Source organism: Sclerotinia sclerotiorum, genomic scaffold, assembly GCF_000146945.2.
Source record: "Sclerotinia sclerotiorum 1980 UF-70 scaffold_11 genomic scaffold, whole genome shotgun sequence".
Classification (NCBI taxonomy): Eukaryota; Fungi; Ascomycota; class Leotiomycetes; order Helotiales; family Sclerotiniaceae; genus Sclerotinia; species Sclerotinia sclerotiorum.
In genome coordinates, this window is record NW_001820825.1 from 1,317,306 (window position 1) to 1,335,999 (window position 18,694).

The window sequence follows — 18,694 nt, forward strand, 5'->3', positions numbered from 1 at the left end:
TCTTCCATCCTCTAATCGTAGCCCAATGGAACATGGAATCTCTGGGATTTTACAAAGCTCCAATCTCATATCATGCTGTAAAATAGTAGTAGCTGTTTCCGGAAAATTATAATAAGATTGACAGAGGGAAGATTCAAAGAGCGAGATGAGGGGAGCTACGAGTACTAATTCGCAAAAGGCGATGAGGAAGTGGAAGGTCATGAAAATAGAGGATGAGAGTTGTGAGGGATGGAGAGGGCGTGGAGCTCGAGAGGGATGATGGGGAAGAGGGAAGAGAACATGTTGAATCGATATCATCGGAATCGGGGGTAGGGATAAGAGGAGAGCGTTCATCATCTGGGATTCTAGATAGCGCGTTTGGCTTTGTGGGGGCGGAGAGCGACATCGTCACTATGAGCCCGTTGTACTAGGTGCGTGAGAGTATTGTAGGAAGCTGATGGAGACGTCGCGTGGCTGATTATACTTCATAGTCATCCGTTTGCGCCACATATTACCCTGGTTGTGGCGTCGAGCAGGATATTCCTATATCCTTCCCCCTTATTTCAGTGGTCCTGTAACTGTACCCATTAGAATTACCAACATCACCAACTTCACTAACAAATACACAACGAGAATAAGGAAACAAAAAGATCGTATCAAGTGAATTGTACCTATTGCCTCTCTGAGAATTCCAAGATGACATTTAAGATGGGATTGGGATCCTATGGAGCCTTACGACAGAAAGTGCCATACTGTTGCAATTACAAGCGATAACGTATGACAGGAGTTGGGTTTAAACCATCTGACACCTTTGAATAATTCGCGCTCTGAAATTCCCATTCAAACGCCACATTTCGAGAAGATAGACGCACTTCAAAAGGTATGGGTTGATACATTCAATACCTTACAAGTACGGAACATCCGAGAATACATTCTTAGGATCATCGATTGGTGGTCCTTTCAACATTGCAACAATTAATAGCGCTACCGAGGAGAAGAGCTATTCCACAAATACTTATTTCAAACCTTTGCAAAATCAACCAAATCTTCATCTCGTGACTAAAGCTCAAGTTGAAAAGATTATTCTCGACAAGGAATCTGGCGAGGCTATTGCCAAAGGCGTGAAAGTCACAGTCAAGGGTATCGAGACGTCGGGAAGGAGGCCATTGTCGCAGGCGGTGCTTTAGTTTCTCCCAAACTACGGGAACTGTCAGGAAGTGGTGATCCTGAACTTCTTCACTGCCTTGGTATCGATGTAAGATTACATGTCGAAAACGCTAACGTGGGAGCTCGAGAAAATCTTCCAAGATCATAATTACATCAAGTGGAATGAGTTATGATGTAGTCTATGCAATTCAAACATTGGAAACTCTTAACCGCCAAGAACCCGAAGCTATAGCAACGGCAATATCAGCATACCTATCGTACTGAAAAATTTCGTCATTCGCTGCTGCGGCATTATCCTCACTCGCTCACATATCAGTTACAGACTTCCAGACACCCGAAGACCAGGCTACGTAAGAGCATTTGCTGCTTACTCACAAACCAATAACGAGAGTGCAATATTTGAATTCGGACGCTATGTTCTTGCTAGTGCCAACAAGAGTTCTGCATGCTACTTCTCTATGCTGCCCATATGCATGGAAGTTTTGGATCTGATGCAAGCTCGGCAAAGGAGGTAACATCACCATGCATCAGCAGCGAGACTGGAAATTTTCTCACAATTACTTGGGAGCTTGGGTATATATGCACTTTCACGAGGTAGCGTGCATATCCAGTCTTTCTTTGGCGTTGGATAGTCGTATGATTGACCCCAGATACTTTAGTAACCTTATTGGCCTGGATGTTAACGCTGTAGCTGAAAGAGCGGCCGATTTGATTAAGCTGGATCATAATATCTCTTACAGATGCTTCAACTATTTGGATGGCGCATAATCTATATCACATTAGTGAGAATGAGGATGGATCATAGAAAATAAAAGATGAGTCCAATTTAATTATAAGAGAGTTATACAAATTGTAGTGGATGGTAAATAATAGGTATGTACAAGATCTTTCAGCATCTGATATTCGTATTCGTACAAGACGGGGTATTTATTTCACCATACTCGGGTCTAGATGTCTGTCTAGGATAGGAATCATAAGTCCTTCTTCATATACCGACCTCTTCCTTTTCTTTCTCTTCTCCCTCTTCTTTCTCCTCTCCCTCCTCTTCCTTTTCTTTCCTCTCTTTCATTTCTTTCAACTTTTTTTCCATCTTCCCCCTGCTGGTTCGATTAAGCTTGCTCCTAAGAGCATCCATTAACTTCACCAAACTCCTCGTCGGCTTTGTCTCAAAGTCCTTCTCAAGCTTTTTCAGTTTCTTGAGATTTCTTGCTTCCGTCGATTCCCTAACCCGCTGTTCCTCCATTCTGACCTCTTCCCATGCATCTGCCCGTCGTTGCGCATGTTGTTCGCATTCCTCTCTATTGTAACGATGGAATACATCCGTCGTCCAGAAATCCGCTCTCCAATCCCATGTCCGAATCCCTGACGCATATTCCCTCAAGATCCCCCTTAGCCATTCATCCGTTGCTACCAGTCTCAACCGACGACCTCTAATCATAGGCATTTCTTGGGACCTTTTTTTCGACAGATTTCGTAATTTATTCGCTTCCGTCTTTCGTGATAAGATTACCCAGCCGTCCATATGGCCATCTCTCGACATTTTCACGTACCCTTTCATGGCTGTACATCGTCCCTCGAAAGCTTCTACGAGTTCCTCATTTGTTGCACCAAAAGGTACCCCCTCAACACGAAGACAATTCTCGACATTCCTTTTGATGATCTTTGGATCTAAATATGATGGTAGTCCATACGTACTTTCCACTCGTCCTTCTAGCCTCGCCTGGCGATTTGCCACCCTTAATCTCTTCTCCTTCTCCTTTGCCGGATCAATGTCGATTGGAAGGCCAGTGTGGTTTGAGTTCTGTGCTAACCGTATGTTATATATATTATCCACATCTACATAATTGGCCCAACCTTCTAGGCGCTTGGTGCCACATTTCACACACTTGCGATGTTGAACACTGTTTTCAAAACCACATCCTACGGATTTACATATCCAATTACCAGAGTGAGGAACTTCAGATGGCTGTGCAAACCCACTGATAGTTTGATGGCCCTGGGGGGGTTGGTGGTTGTTCCTTTGGGACCGCTGATATGGCTGACTTCTGAGCTGAGAAACGAATCCATCATCAGACGGCGGTGCAAGCCCTTTACTATCGTGAGGATTATCGATGGGTCGGTAGTCAATCCATCGAGTACCTTTAGAATAATCTCTGGTTTGAAACCCCTTGGAGTTTCTGTTGAAGGGTTTTTGTGGATCAACATTTATGGAACTAAACGTACTTGCCGCACTCATATGGTATCTAATCGTTGGCTTTTGATTAGAAAGGAAAGAAACTTTTGAGTGAACAGGATTTGGGACTTCTGAAACATTCGGATTACTTAGGATCTGCGGGTCCTTGGCAGGAGATGAAGAAACCATTGGCTGAACAGGATTTGGGAATTCTGAAACATCCAGATTGATTTGGATCTCCGGGTCCTTGACAGGAGATGAAGGAACCACTGGCTGAACAGGATTTGAGGCTTCTAAACTGTTCGAATCCACCATGGCTTTAGGAGTTGGAATATTTGATCCACCACCTGGGGTGGAATTCATAATTTCCGATAACCTTCCCGTGATGGGAGTAATAAATTTCGTTGGTATCTTCTGAAGCGGAGTCGAAAACCTGTCCAGAGATTTTTCTGGGTTAGTGTCTTTCGAGGTTGAATCTTGAAGTGTCCATTGATGTTCTTTTCCAGACGGGAGTGATTGAGAATCATGTAAAGATAACCGTTTAATCGTCATTTCATCGAGAAGCCGTGCTAAATTGGGTTGTATCTCTTGAAGGTCTGGCGTAGTGGGAGGAGCAACGTCCTCACAAGACATGCACACAGCGGTCGCATAATCTCCGTCATGGCTTATGCTCATCGGTACAATTTGATCCTCGAATCCTGTTGTAGCTCTTATGAGTGTAATTGGCGCTCTTGATCTGAGATTGTCCAGGGACGGGTTATCAATGGTGATGTCGTGGAAATTCAACCGTCGTTTGCTGAAGGCTTTCTTTGCTGCTTCCTTTGCTGCAAAACTGAATGAAGGATAGTCAGCCAGAGCCTTCTAACATGGATTTTAGATAGACTCACCGGCCAGCTACAAATCTAGCGACTCCTTGCACATTTTCTCTCAGTTGGTTTAAAACCGATTCCTCTTCTTCTTTCGTTAATTTCTTCGGGTTTTCCTGTGTGGTATATGGAGACCATATCACAGAGCCCACAGGTTCATCATTAGCGGCAGCGCTTTTCCGCAGGGGCGTTTCTTTGGGTGCAGCAAGTCCTATCAGAGCCTCTAAGCTTTTCGCCTTCCATTCCTGTTGCTTTTCTATCTTCCCTTGGATGAATTCCCTTCGTTCCATAAAATAGAGGTATTCAATCAACGGCAGAAGTCTCGGTCGGTACCAAACTTGCTCCTGTGGAGTGAATACCCTCCGAATGAATCGATGCGCATATTTTGATTGATGCTTCGTTAGAATATCCTGAATGCGACTGATCTTGCAGATGTCGGTGCCGATATTGACGGGGAATGGGAATGCTCGTGGCATATTGTGGGGATATCGTTCATACAGCTACTATGAGGTATAATTGTCTCATACTGACGCTATACATGTCGCTTTTTCTCTATATTCACATGAGATATGGTGCGAAATCGAATTTCGATAGAGGGGGTGAAAGATCAAATGTTTTTTTTTTTCTTATCGTCGGATAAGAATCTGAAAAGCTCGGACTTGTCAGTAACCTCACTCCGTACCTGCCTCGCGAAATCATCTGATGTGGCAGGGGTATTTATTAATAACCATTTTATTTTAACAACCATCACTTTCGAAATTCCTGAATTCTAAGACCTATCTAGTAGTTGTCTTGCCAAATTCTGAAATCTGCTAATCACGATATTTGAAAGTATATAGCCAGTTTTTGTAATGATAGTATGTGGATTCTAGCAGTATCGATTGTTAAAGCATTAACTATTAGATGAAGCTAACTGTGTAGCTGATAGTCAAGTCATTTTAGATAGGCCCATGAGGTCATCACGAAGTAACATCCTGTTTTCACATACGTAGATTCAATTTATCTGATAAGCTTCAACCTAAAATTGCGATATATACCGCATTATTGCATACCTGCCGAAAACCAAAAGCAAAAACACAACGAAAGGATATCCCCCAAATCCATGCATAACACCTACTAATCCAGAGGGGTATCTCGTGACGTTATCAGCTCCCGTCCTATCTTTAAGATCCCCTACATCAATTACTTCTTGCAAATTCAACCGACTTTGAGATGTGGAGACTTCAATGGCCAAGCTGTTGAAACTATTGAAACTTAGAGCTCCATTGATTTGTCCAAATTAGTTATTGTCCAAGAGAGGAGCCCTCTCTCGATCCTCCGACCCCAGTGGAGTCTCTCTTCTGAATGAGATCTCCTTGCCGAAGATTCCAGGAATTGCAATAACCAATGTAGCTAGGAAGAGAGTACCCATTATTGTAAAAGCAAAGATCCATTGAAGGGCGAATACTTTTGTGAAGAACTGGCCAACTCCAATTGCTGCTGTGATAATACTGAGAGCAAATCCCATGGTGTAGTCCTAATAACTCGTAAGTATCCCTGAGCTTTATGACCAACCCTGCAGCTGAATTCGATTAAGACGTACCTTGTAGGCAGCAAGAAAGAACAGTCCATAGACCAAGATACCCCAGATTGCGACGTTTGCTACAATACGTGCAGGAAGGTTATGAGCACCAACCGCAATAGCACCATTCCAATACAAAGCTACGAATGTCCAAGCAAGTGGACCAGAGGTAGCTGGCATATGAATAAATCTTGGAGTGGTATTATGACGGAAGTAGAGGGAAGAAAGATTGAAGAAGTTGATGATCAACATGATTTCAGCCCATATGAAGTGTGATCGAACGAAGAGCATGACAAAGGCGAATTGGAGGAGGTTGTTGACAATAAAATGACTTCCAACTGATGCTGCGGCATTAACATGCTCAGCCTCGTCGGTGAAGAGGTGAAGAACATATCCAATCTGTAGAATAAACAGGAACAGCCTAAGTTTGTACGTTAACACTTGAAGCCTTGAAATTGCATAGAATATAAGTAACCATACCAATAAATCGAAGCAATAAAGGCGTTCATGGCAAATGGTGTATGATGTATCTTGTTCTGTTCCCAAATAGTATGACGCCAGGAGTTCTTGTCATCTTGAGGTGCATGGAAGTTGTAGTAAAAGGTCACTACTACCATCAACAGCCAGGATATAATTGTACATATTTTATATGTCCAGATTGCTTGAACTGGATGTGTATCTCTTCGCGCGAATGGATTCGCTGTATTCCATACCGTCAGTCTACATAATGGCTAAAAGGATTCCACAAGGGAAAGTACCTTGCGCAAATGATGGACTCATCGTGAAACTGTGGAGGATATATCTGCAAGAGCTCAAAAGTCACGGTGGTGCTGAATATTATTTTGCTTATGTGCGTCGTCTTTATCGAGGAGATAAATGGCCTGATTTGCGAAATAGGCTGACTGAGGGAGTTTATCTTTAGTAGCAACCTTTTGAAAAGAGGGGAAGAGACAAAAAAGGGTACATACCAAGGGAGAGATATCGACAAGACAGAGCAGAGAAAGGGTATCACAGTATCACAGTATCACGAATACGTGAAACTATCAATTGAGCTTCCGGTATTTCTCACAGGAATAAATTGAATTTAAATTATATCTCGTAAATGAAAGAACATAGACCCTATATAAATAAAGTCAAGCAATAGGAAATCAAGCTTCTAGCAAGCAAGAAATGGGGAAGTGACGTACGGGGACCCTTGAGACCTCCATGCATAACTTTACCCCGCATATCACTAAACTCAAGCGATCCTATCATCCATTTATCTCAAACTTGGATTATCGTCCCCATACGAGGATTGGTTTAATGGATGAAGGAGATCAATACTTGATGATTTTCATTTGGCAACGTGACACAGTAGCTGGCCGACTGAACAAATTAGGAGTGAGGCGCAATTGACATAGGAAAAGAGGAAAGGAAGCAAGTGCGGACACCACTCACAAAGCTAATGAGGTCCATGCATACGAAAGAGTCCATTCGATTCCGGAATTCTCTTTACATGATACCAACTCATTTATATGAAGATAACATCGCAGTCAATACCATATATGGTATATCCAAGTGATTCTCACTGACGGTACGTACTGGAAGAGAGTGTGAGTTTTTTTTTGGGTTGACTTGATATTGTCGCAACTTGGAATGATCCGGAGCCAGTGCCTGGCACATGTAGACTGGCCGGTGCTGATGGTCATGCCGGAAAAAAAAGAGATCATCGATTAACCCATCCACACCTGGACAAACGAACGAATTAGTAGGCGTCTTTCGATAGGTATCTAGGCAATTATTTCATATGCACTTTCCCGGAAGCATACCGTAAGTCTTACAATAATTCATACTTGCCTTTCTACTTTGTTGTCTTCAGGGATCTTGAATGACCGATTTACACCGATGTTGAAAAACCCTCTCAAGAATTATGAAAAGACTTGAGTTCACACAAACTGGAAATCAATATATATGGGCTTCGATCAATGGAATAGGACGCTACAGGTGTAAGGAAGCAGTCTGTATAGAAGAGGATGATCATCTAAAGCATGACACCAGCCACATTGATTATCGAAATATGGGGAAGCTAATACCTAATCCTTGACATTACATTACCGTATCAACCAAAGCATAGCCAGCTCCATCAGGTACCGTTCCTCTTATCAATAGACACCGAATCTAACAATTGGAATAATCAAAGAATCCCAACATTCATCATGAAGTTCACAAACTTATCACTCTTAGCTTTATCGGCATCTCTTGCATCTGCAAGATTTGTTGAACAACACGAAACCGATCAGGTCATCCTAAATTCTAATGCTGTGACTGATGAACGTTATCTCATCGAGACTGCCCCTGGCAAACAACAATGGGTTACAGAAGAGGAGAAATGGGAATTAAGAAGAGTATGTACAATGTGCGACACAGTGAAGCTTTGGCTAATATTTTGAAGAATGGGCAAAACTTCATGGACATCACAGAAACCCCGGAACTCGGAACTCTTAGGACTTCATCGGTGAAGGTGAAGTTTCCATCGAAACCTACACTTCAAAAAGACCTCAAACCTCTCCTGGAAGACTTGAGCAAGTCTAAAATGCACAAGAATCTCGAGACTTTCACCAGTTTTCATACTAGATATTACAAGTCTGACTACGGTCGTCAATCATCTGAATGGCTTCTCGAGCAAGTTCAAACATTGATCAAGGATGCTGGGGCCGATAAATACGGAGCTCATGCCCGTCACTTCAAACATTCATGGGGACAAAACAGCATTATTGCTACCATTCCTGGACAGAAGAATTCTACGGTTGTTATAGGAGCACATCAGGACTCAATAAACCTCTTCTTACCTTCAATTCTATCTGCGCCAGGGGCAGACGATGATGGAAGTGGAACTGTGACCATTCTCGAAGCCCTTCGCGTATTACTCACATCCAAGGATATCATTAAAGGAAAGGGGGAGAACACCATCGAGTTTCACTGGTACTCGGCTGAAGAAGGTGGACTGTTAGGTAGTCAAGCCATTTTCTCAGAATACGAGAAAACCGGCCGGGATGTCAAGGCTATGCTCCAACAAGACATGACGGGATACACGCAAAAGACTTTGGATGCTGGAGAGCCTGAGAGTGTGGGAGTCATCACTGATTTCGTCGACCCCGATTTGACAGATTTTATCAAGAAAATCGTTACCGAAGTAAGTTTCTCACAAGAATCCGAGTTACTGTCCTGTTTCCATGCTTATTAGAGTTTAGTATTGTACGATCGATTTTGTGGAAACTCGTTGCGGCTATGCTTGCAGTGACCACGCCAGTGCTTCAAAAGCCGGATACCCTTCTGCTTTCGTAATTGAGAGCGATTTCAAGTATTCTGACGATAGAATTCACACGTCAGGTGATACTTTGAATTTCTTAAACTTCGACCACATGCTTCAACATGCTCGTTTGACTCTTGGGTTGGTTTACGAGCTTGCATTTGCGAAGCTATAGGTGGTTTACATTATAGAACATAACCGTTTATTGGCTATTAATTGTGGTTATATCGTTTTGTTTGTCTTGAGATGCATAAGTGCTCGGATTGGATTGAATTTCGTGTCTGCAAGCTTCACATGTGTCATGCATCTAGATTATGCAAGAAAGATGTGTGGCGTTCAAGGTGGTTTCAATACAATTATTCAGAGAAATGAATCAAGAGAATGAAGTGATTAATACCGTTCCTCGATCGCATATTCTGTGTGCAGTTGCCAGTAGTAATCTATGGCACCTACTCTATCGGTTCCCGAATTCAGCCAATTTCAATGATGGCACGACTCAATCTCCTTATGCGTGATTGGTCCGGAGTCGATTATCCGTGCGGCCGTGCCTTATCGGCTTTCCACAGGTATGATGACTCCTTTCCTTATCAACCAATCCACATCTCTCTCCTACATACCTACCAGCTATTTAAGCAATTCTTCCCATAATTGCTTCTTCATCCTGCTATCTGTCATCTTCATACTCCATCACAGTAACAATCTCTGCGAATCTCTATCGAAAGGACTGATCATTGACTCCATTCCTTATCAATCGAGATGGCAATCTATTCATCAGTTCCACCACCGTCACAGCAGGCTTCAGCAGGCCCGGACATTGAAGCCTGGACGGTTTCGGCTTTAGAATCACTTGAAGTTTCTCCCATTGCTCGTGGCACTGGAGTTACACTTTCTATTCCTCTCGAGCGTGATGAGTCCTTGAAAGATACGACGCCGTCAAGACCTGCCGTCTACAAACCTCGCAAGGAACTTTTAAAGCGCGATAGCCAGAAACACAGAGAGTCATTGTTAAAGGGAAAGGAGGGCAGTCGCAGGCGCCAAAGATGGGAGAATGGTGAGTGCGATTGATGAACTGTGACGTGAAGAAAGTGAAACCGACGTTTCCGGCGGGCGTGTCTCAATCATCATAGCATACCTGATCATAAACGCGATACTCGGATATTGGAAAGTCCGAGTGCGAATGGCATCGATTGCTGATTAGGATTGCACTCGCAGATCATCTCCTTCATGTTCCAAATGCCCAGCCTCCGCTCCCTAGTGATTGGGAAGTTCGTCCGACCTACCCTGTTCATCATGTTCCATACTACCTGGCCCCTTTGTGGGATGCGGGTGTTCGTCATCGAGCCGAGGACATCGCCGCCGAAAAGAAAATGAATAGAGCAAAGAAGGCTGGCAGCCATGAGGAGAAAGGTCGTGTCCCACAGGATTTGAGGCAGAAGCTCAAGAAGAGTAAGGGGGCAAAGAGTCTTCTTCAAGATCTGGAGGAGGAGGTCAGAAAATTCGTTCAAGAATATGACGGTAAGCAGAAAATTTTGGGACGGATGAAGGAAGAGGAAATGGACAGTGAGGATGAGGAGATTGTGTTCATTGGAAGAAATGGCACAATGAGTGATGAGCAACGGAACTTAGTTGAAGAAGAGCTACAGAGGGAGAAGCTCATCTTCGATTCTTTGGTTGACGATACGGGAGCAAGCTTCGGGTATGCATCTTCTTGATCATTTGAGAGTTCCCTCTAACAATCTTACAGACGTTGGCTTGTCCATTCCATTGCATCTTACTACGGTCTTGCTTCTCGGTCTGTCACGGTTGGTGATCCTGCACGTCGCGAGGCATATGTCGCTATAAAGGACTTGGGTACTGGTGGACAGATTTCTCGTCTTGCGTCAGACCTTCCTCGCCCATTGTGGGGAATGATTTGATTGCAGATGATGATATTCTGCCTTGGTAAACTAACTCACCCAACATTCCAATCGGTTCCCGTTTCACGGCCACATTTTAACATTTTTTTCACATATTAATGCTCAGTATACTTTAATCTGTGCCTCACATATTACTTGCTTTTGCATGGTTTTTAGATCAATAGATGATGGATCCATCATATTAGAATACATAAAAAACCTGTGATCTTCACCATGATATTGGATTAGCCTCATCAAAAGGTGTTATACTCGCCAGTAAACCATAAGCGCTTCATTTTGAATTACTATGTATGTCAAGTGGAATCAATAGGGCCCGGTAGTATTGTTAACGTTGATATTACAATTGCAACGGTTCCTATTTATTGATAACCTTCGCCGTCCAAGAGCCGAGTCCATGTTGTTTCAGACCCTTTCCCGCATGCCCGCATGTCCGAGGTCCTTGCCTTCCGACGACCCACAATAATCATGTAGTAGTTCCGCGAACATATCTTTGGATAGATTTTATAATTAAGAATTTATAAAAACCACTAATACTACTACATAAGAGCTACTTGTCTCTTCTTCCCTTCTTTTCTTACAATATGCGCTTATAGGCTATTCTTGTTCGTTACCGGAGCATCTTGCAATTCAGTCATAATGAAATTCCGCAACGCATCGGCGCGATCCTTCCGACACTTATCAAGGAGTACATACAAAAGTCCATGGGAGAGGACGTGTATAAATAGTTCTCAGTTCACTAGAGAAAACGGGACGAGATATATCTCTGCGATCGCATTAGGTCCTAGAATTTCAACCTCAACTTCAACCGCTCGCTCGACAATACCGAGACGCTCACTGGCTTTTCCCGCATCTTTCGTTGCGGGACAGAGGAGGGGCTTCGCAATTGTTCAAAATGGTATATATATCTAATTTTCCAGACCGCAGTAAAACATTTACTAGAACGCATACAGAAAATCCGGACGATCGAGGACCTATGAAAGAATACAATGCGCGCGTTGCTTCTGGACAATTAAAGGACGATGAGCATCAAAGAGGTCAGCAACACACACCCATACTTTCATTCCCATGATGTCTGACGAAATATGCTTCTAGGCATCATACAAAATCTCCAACATCTTCACGACGAGTTACGATATTACCATGCGGCCGCTATTGTTCATCCTACCCTCGAATCTCTCAAACCCCCACCAACCTCCATGTTTGGCCGTATTTTTGGAAACAAACCCAAAGAATCGGCGTTGAAGGAAATACCGGAAAACCTTCCGCGAGGGCTGTATCTATATGGAGATGTAGGAAGTGGGAAGACCATGTTGATGGACATGTTTTATGAGACACTACCAAGTAGTGTTGCATCGAAAACGAGAATTCATTTTCATAATTTCATGCAGGATGTTCATAGAAGGTTGCATAAGATGAAAATGGAATACGGAAATGATATTGATGCTGTACCTTTCGTAGCAGCGGATATTGCGGAGCAAGGAAATGTATTGTGTTTTGACGAGTTTCAATGTACAGATGTAGCTGATGCTATGATTCTTCGAAGGTATTTCCCCTCTCCTTACGTGGAAGTTCTGGTCTTATTCTGACCTTCTATAGGCTTCTGGAATCTCTAATGTCCCATGGAGTCGTCCTTGTCACAACCTCTAATCGTCATCCGGATGATCTTTACCGCAACGGCATTCAACGAGAGTCCTTCATCCCCTGTATCAACCTCCTCAAGTCCCGACTACATGTAATAAATTTGGACAGTCCCACCGACTACCGGAAAATTCCCCGCCCTCCTTCCGGTGTTTACCATTCTCCTCTAGACGCTCATGCGCCTACTCATGCCGAAAAATGGTTTCGTTTTCTTGGCGACCCTGAGCAATCCGCCCCTCATTCAGAAACTCAACGTGTCTGGGGCCGTGAAATTCACGTTCCAAAAGTTAGTGGCAAAGCTGCTATGTTCACGTTTGATGAATTAATCGGAAGGCCAACCAGCGCAGCTGATTATATTGAACTGATGAGAAGCTACGATTCATTTATTGTTACTGATGTCCCCGGAATGACACATCAACAACGTGATCTCGCCCGTCGTTTTATCACATTCATTGACGCCGTCTACGAATCTCGCGCCAAACTTGTCCTAACAACTGCGGTTCCATTAACGCAACTCTTTCTATCAAAAGAAGAAATTCAAGATAGCATGAAGAAAGATGCGGAGGATAAGAGAGGGCAGAAAGAGGAGTCGGCTGAAGGAGAAGACCTTAATGATGCAATGAGAATGATGATGGATGACTTGGGTATGAATATGAATATGTTGAAGAGCAGTAGCATATTCAGTGGAGATGAAGAGAGATTTGCATTTGCGAGAGCGCTGAGTCGATTAAGTGAAATGGGAAGTCAACAATGGGTAGAGAGGGGCATGGGATTAGAGAAAGATGGGGGGAAAAGTGAGAAGGAGGGATGGCAAAAGGTTAGAAGTAAGAGGTTGGAGGATAGTATGTAGGAGGTGATAAATTTAGGGAGCGGTCTGAATTGAGATTGCGATTGCGCGAGATACCAATGAGCGTTTGTATAGACGATGATGAAAGGGATGAAATTTAGATGAGATTTCTATTTGGAAATGGGAGATTTGAGAGAGAGAATGGTGGGGAAAGGGAGGGAAAGACAAACAGAGAGAGAGATTTGAGAATTTTGAATACCATATATTGCAGTATATCCAAGCAGAATAGAAGTTAAGAATATACCCATCTATATACCAATTTATTTACATACGTTGTTACTATATCAGATGAGATGATATATGACATATAAAGGTTAAGGGTTAGAGAATATTAACCGAGTGAGTTTAAAAGGGTGCATTTGTATCCATAATTATAATCTTACCTAGTTATATTAACTTCTATCGTTTGATTCATTTATATCTTCTTTTTATTCTATTCCATTAGCAGTGAATAGGTAAGGCAAGTCTTAATTATAGAGAGAGGAAGTAATAAGAACATAGTATACTCCACACGGTATCTTGATGTCTATTCACCCTATCTAGGTACCTTATCCTACTGAAAATGCTTGAGGAACGATATAATCATCAATACCATTTCCTAAAATTTGGTATTCAACTTCCAACTCCCTTTTTCCTATCCTAAGTCCCTAACCACAAACCACAAAAGATTAAAATATAAGTAATAGCAACCTACAACTCCGTCTTAATACCACGAACAATCATATCTAACCACGCTGCAAGCCTTGAGATTTAATCAGCACTACATCTCTAAACACAGCCCCGAAGAAGAAAAAAGACATACCTATATCCCGCCCTCGCAACCTGTAGTTCCACAACCGGTATACCACTCTCGTAATATTCACCACTTAATTCCTTCCCCTGCAACACCTCTGCTCCATCCGGTATAACCGTCGTACAGATAAAGGCATTAGAATCTTTAGCCCAACCGAGCGCTGTGGTCAATGGATCACCTATATTCATATCTTCAAGCCATGATTTCGCTTGAGATTTATATATGCCGGTTTTTATGGCGGTGGTTAGCACGTTTGCCCATTCTTGGGCATCGGCCATGGAGTATCCTCCGACTAGTTCCTCGGGAATGGCAGTATCCCAGAAAGAATGCAGATTGGTTTCTTTGCCGTTGAAGGTTACTTTGATAGTATTACCTCCTATGTTGATGTTCTCGGCGTGAAGAGGTTGGTGGATATCTCCGACAAACTAGATTTATGGTGAGTTGATACGGGGGACTCTGAGGGTGGAAACTCACGTGGACGATGAACTATTTGTAGATATGTTAGTAATGCTTAAAATCAGTTCAGATATTCGTACCTTTGCAGCAATGTATTTGTGATATCTAGACACGTTTGGGTCCAGTAATTGACTCGTCTGATCTCTTGATTAGCATCGATTTCCATTACGATTTTTGGACTCATAGATATTTCTTCCATTTCACCGCGGCTCTTTGTCCTAAGTTCTCACGCTCGAAGACACTTTTAACAGTGCCAAATTCTTCAAACTCCAACCAAGCTACGGGATTTGCAGTTGAAGATAATATAAAGAATTGTCCACAACTAGCTGGAATTTCAACTCACAAAATTCAAAATAGCTCCCACCACACATCCCTCCTCCCCACAATCTCTAGCAAACTTAACTCCACAAGCTAGACAAAACCTCAACATCAGCATGACTTCCTAGATACTAAAGCTCTCATTGTCTCCGTTCCCTTCAGCTGAACCCTTGAACTCCTCTCTCAAAGAAAGTACTCACACCTAGGCACATCATCCAACGCATCAATAAAATGCCACGGGCCTGTATTATTCCCCGCCTTCGTATACCTGCATTGATCTCAGTATTAAAAAATCTTTGAAAGAGCCTCAACAGTGCAGCTAACCTATAACTATCCGCCCACTACACGAATCCCAAAAATATTAGTAAATTGACACATCTCAAAACTTCCCCAATTGGAATTCCTCTCAAATCTTCATCCATATATATGCATCAACCAATCAAAAATCAATTGCAATAGACCAAAACTCAAAATCCTTACCGTCGCGACACCCGCCAAATAACTCCCCGTATCATTCCTCAACAACATCTGAAAATAATCTCTCGTGCTCTCCGCTACAAAATTCGTAGCGACATATGCTACGGTTTGATGACCTAATGTTCCCCACGCGTTTGTTAAGGGGAGAAGTGAGTTTAAACCCAGGAGGACGAAAGGGGTGATTTTCATTTTAAATAGTAATTAGATGGGGGAAGAGCTAGATGATGGTTTTTGATAGTGGATTATTGAGGTGGGTTTTGTTGTGTTGTGATGTTTATTGTGAGGTATGATATGAAATGAAATGATATGGGATGGATGTTCAGTGTCTTGTGATGCATGGGAAATGGCGGTAGGTAGATCTAGACTAGATTAAATGGATTGAAATGATTGGTGGGTTGTTTTATTGTGGTGTCGTTTGCGGAGTAGTCCGAGCTTTGTCAAGCAGGGATCCATTCTCATCACCGGTGAGCTGTCCCGGCGCAGTTTGAATACCTTGGCACTCCCGTACTCACTGGAGTATCAAGTTTTGATCACCGGTGAGCTCATATTTTGTTTCTTAGCTTCCAATGCCGTGATATTTCTTCTTGCTGTAACGTGTTAGGTAAGAAAAAAGCTGCCATAGTAAAATAACTCCAAGAACCAGCTTCCAATGTTGTTTAATGGTCTTTCCATCATCACATGTAGGTATCTAGTTACCAAAGTCAAATGCCTTTATGAAGGAAGTGATATTAATTTCCTCAAAGAGGTATTTACATGGAAATACACGATGACGCCCCGTTGCCACTCAAGAAGAAATATTTGTGCTCAAAATATCATCAATGTTGTCCCTATACATTACCATTCATGTCGTAATTTCTTCATTTAGTCTCTCTCCGTTTTGAGCCTCGACGAATCCATAGATATTCTATCGTCCACGTCCATTGGCATTTCTTTCCTGCCACGTTTCTTGTTGGAAGGTTATATTACCGCAATTAGCGTCCGCTAGCCGTGGCTAGAGTCTCATGATATTCGTCATCGTAAACTTGATCTAATTCCTGATCAGTCATCATAGCAGCATCCTCATTCAATTCAGCATCGTCACTTTGGGCAGCTTGTTGCTCATGTTCAGCAACCATAGCCTCGACAATATTTGTCCACTGTTCATCTCCTCCATGGCATCTTCTCCACAAGGAAAACCATTCCCCAGGTCTGTCAGGATTCTCAATTGCTTCTTGCTCAATACCCGGATGCGCAACCATCAAACAAGCTTTAACAGCTTCTGCAATTTCACCTTCCAGTTTCACGGGGGAATCCTCTCGATCTAAATCTTCAATCCATGTGCGCAATGTTTTCATACAACCTTCCTGGTGTCCCGTCTCTGCTACCCTCTGAAACATATATGTATACATTTCAAACGATTGTGGTTTGGACTGACGGAGTGGCAACCTCCAAATATCCCAAAAGGCTACCCAATATCCATTTCGTGCATATAATTGCATCAATCGCATTCTAGATACATCTGAAAAAGGAGGTAAATCGAGATTTACCATGAGAGCGTGGATTCGACGTTGGATTGGTGTCATGGCTTTTGTGGGTAGTCCGAGAGAGTCGTTGATGGTTGCTTTAGGTTGAACAGTTAGGATATCGAGTTCCGAAGTACGTTCTGTAGCCTCTTGCAAAGTCACGAACATGTCTTCGGTAAGAATTTTGTGGCCTCGTCTATACATTGTTTGAATGACCATCAATGCGAGCCGGACCTTAAGGTGTGAAGGAGCGTAACTTGTGTCTGAAGGTCCTCGGGCAGGTTCAAGTATGGTACGTAAGATTTTATGGTAATATTCATCAGATACATCACCATCGTCAAATTTCTTGCTTTTAAATCTTTTGAACAAGTTTATTATTTTCACGGCCTCAAACCAAGGATGACCGATGCCTTGGGCATAATGGAATAACCAGAAAACGTAATCCCACTTGAAGGATTCGTGGTGGTGAGGTTCTCCAATATCAGCCGCAGCATATTTGAAACACTTGAGGAAGGATGTATCCCCCGCGGTATAACCGCTACCCAAATCGAGCATTGCCTGTTCTACTGAGACATGTTCAAGATACATCTTCATGTGGTGCAACAGGAAATTTTGCCAATCCAACTTCGGGTCGTTGGCACTGTATTCTAATACATCGTTTGTTGCTTTTTCGAATTTACCATAAGAGAAGTCGGAAAGTACTGATCGCTGAAGCTCTGTTAGTCTACTGTTTTCAATTTGTCCGTCTCGCTGTGGTGAGGATAAGATACCGTGTGGGTGTTCGTCCATTGTTGTGTCAGATTTTCTTTCTGCTGCAGTGTGGAATTGTCGAGTTTGTGGAACTTGAAAACCTCGAGATTTTGGGGTTGCTTTTGAAGTATGTTGTGGAGGTGGAGGAGTCATTGTAGGTATCGGCTCTCCAACCTCTACGTCTTCGACTACCTCTTTGTCTTCAACTTCCGATTGACCTGACCTTCGTAAAATTCCACCCCATAATTTCTCCAAATCGATTTCTTGTCTCTTTTCGTCCGTGAGCATTTGAACGACAACCCTAACTCCATCCGTCCGTCTTCCAAAACCCACAAACCCATCGCCCTCAGGAACAGCATTCGCATGCATATCTGGGCTCTCAACCACACCAATATCAACGCAAACCCAACCTGTTCTTATCCCATCATCGCCATTATCGTCGGCCGCACTGCCTAAAAGCTTAGCTCTCCGTGATTTGCGTCTTAACTTCAATTTCAATTCATTTCTTCCCAATAACCCATCTGCGCTTGGACGTAACTTATATGTGCTTCTCAACCATCGACATAGTCGATCCGCGGAGACGTGTAAATGCTTTTCACTTCGTGCAGTTCCAATAAGCATTATCAAATTTGCTCCCAGTGCAGGTGGAGGGTCAAGTTTTCGAAGATCTAGTAGTGTAAGATCATCAAGACCTAAATCGACGGAGATCTGTTGTAGCATAGGTTGAAGAATTGGGGGCGGCAATTCTGGTAGATCTGGAATTATTTGACGTTCGGAAAGAGTTTTTGGTGTTAGCTGAGAAGCTTCGACTTGCAGGTACCATGGTACAGAAGTAACTGAGTTCTCAACACCTCCCCCAATTGCGTTGCTCTCATCTAAGAGGTCTCGATCTTCTGGGAAATCCTCAAACTGAGAAACTTCGTCCTTGACTTCCTCCCTACCTGCTTTATCCTCATCTAAGA

General features: G+C 42.9%; 8 protein-coding genes across 8 annotated transcripts; 4 read left to right on the plus strand and 4 right to left on the minus strand.

The window, feature by feature from the left end:
• Positions 1-212: 212 nt before the first annotated feature.
• Positions 213-1,166, plus strand: SS1G_08615 (predicted protein; the record flags this gene model as incomplete). The annotated part of the gene is made up of 3 exons (XM_001590824.1): positions 213-308; positions 619-639; positions 891-1,166. The coding sequence occupies 3 exons, from the start codon at positions 213-215 to the stop codon at positions 1,164-1,166; spliced, it is 393 nt and encodes a 130-aa protein (XP_001590874.1).
• Positions 1,167-1,602: 436 nt separating this feature from the next.
• Positions 1,603-4,661, minus strand: SS1G_08616 (predicted protein; the record flags this gene model as incomplete). Its single annotated transcript, XM_001590825.1, has 3 exons — positions 1,603-1,818; positions 2,144-4,151; positions 4,207-4,661. 3 exons carry the CDS (start codon positions 4,659-4,661, stop codon positions 1,603-1,605), a joined length of 2,679 nt encoding a protein of 892 aa, XP_001590875.1.
• A 934-nt stretch (positions 4,662-5,595) lies between these two features.
• SS1G_08617 (hypothetical protein) lies at positions 5,596-6,526 on the minus strand (the record flags this gene model as incomplete). Its single annotated transcript, XM_001590826.1, has 4 exons — positions 5,596-5,701; positions 5,790-6,167; positions 6,227-6,446; positions 6,505-6,526. 4 exons carry the CDS (start codon positions 6,524-6,526, stop codon positions 5,596-5,598), a joined length of 726 nt encoding a protein of 241 aa, XP_001590876.1.
• A 1,415-nt stretch (positions 6,527-7,941) lies between these two features.
• On the plus strand, positions 7,942-9,210 carry SS1G_08618 (LAP2; the record flags this gene model as incomplete). The annotated part of the gene is made up of 3 exons (XM_001590827.1): positions 7,942-8,130; positions 8,178-8,918; positions 8,977-9,210. 3 exons carry the CDS (start codon positions 7,942-7,944, stop codon positions 9,208-9,210), a joined length of 1,164 nt encoding a protein of 387 aa, XP_001590877.1.
• Positions 9,211-9,791: 581 nt separating this feature from the next.
• SS1G_08619 (hypothetical protein) lies at positions 9,792-10,951 on the plus strand (the record flags this gene model as incomplete). Its single annotated transcript, XM_001590828.1, has 3 exons — positions 9,792-10,086; positions 10,248-10,731; positions 10,780-10,951. The coding sequence occupies 3 exons, from the start codon at positions 9,792-9,794 to the stop codon at positions 10,949-10,951; spliced, it is 951 nt and encodes a 316-aa protein (XP_001590878.1).
• A 1,082-nt stretch (positions 10,952-12,033) lies between these two features.
• SS1G_08620 (hypothetical protein) lies at positions 12,034-13,439 on the plus strand (the record flags this gene model as incomplete). The annotated part of the gene is made up of 2 exons (XM_001590829.1): positions 12,034-12,494; positions 12,548-13,439. 2 exons carry the CDS (start codon positions 12,034-12,036, stop codon positions 13,437-13,439), a joined length of 1,353 nt encoding a protein of 450 aa, XP_001590879.1.
• A 687-nt stretch (positions 13,440-14,126) lies between these two features.
• Positions 14,127-15,669, minus strand: SS1G_08621 (hypothetical protein; the record flags this gene model as incomplete). Its single annotated transcript, XM_001590830.1, has 6 exons — positions 14,127-14,178; positions 14,239-14,654; positions 14,766-14,822; positions 15,029-15,096; positions 15,272-15,344; positions 15,484-15,669. 6 exons carry the CDS (start codon positions 15,667-15,669, stop codon positions 14,127-14,129), a joined length of 852 nt encoding a protein of 283 aa, XP_001590880.1.
• A 2,748-nt stretch (positions 15,670-18,417) lies between these two features.
• On the minus strand, positions 18,418-18,555 carry SS1G_08622 (hypothetical protein; the record flags this gene model as incomplete). The annotated part of the gene is made up of 1 exon (XM_001590831.1): positions 18,418-18,555. One exon carries the CDS (start codon positions 18,553-18,555, stop codon positions 18,418-18,420), a length of 138 nt encoding a protein of 45 aa, XP_001590881.1.
• Positions 18,556-18,694: the final 139 nt, after the last annotated feature.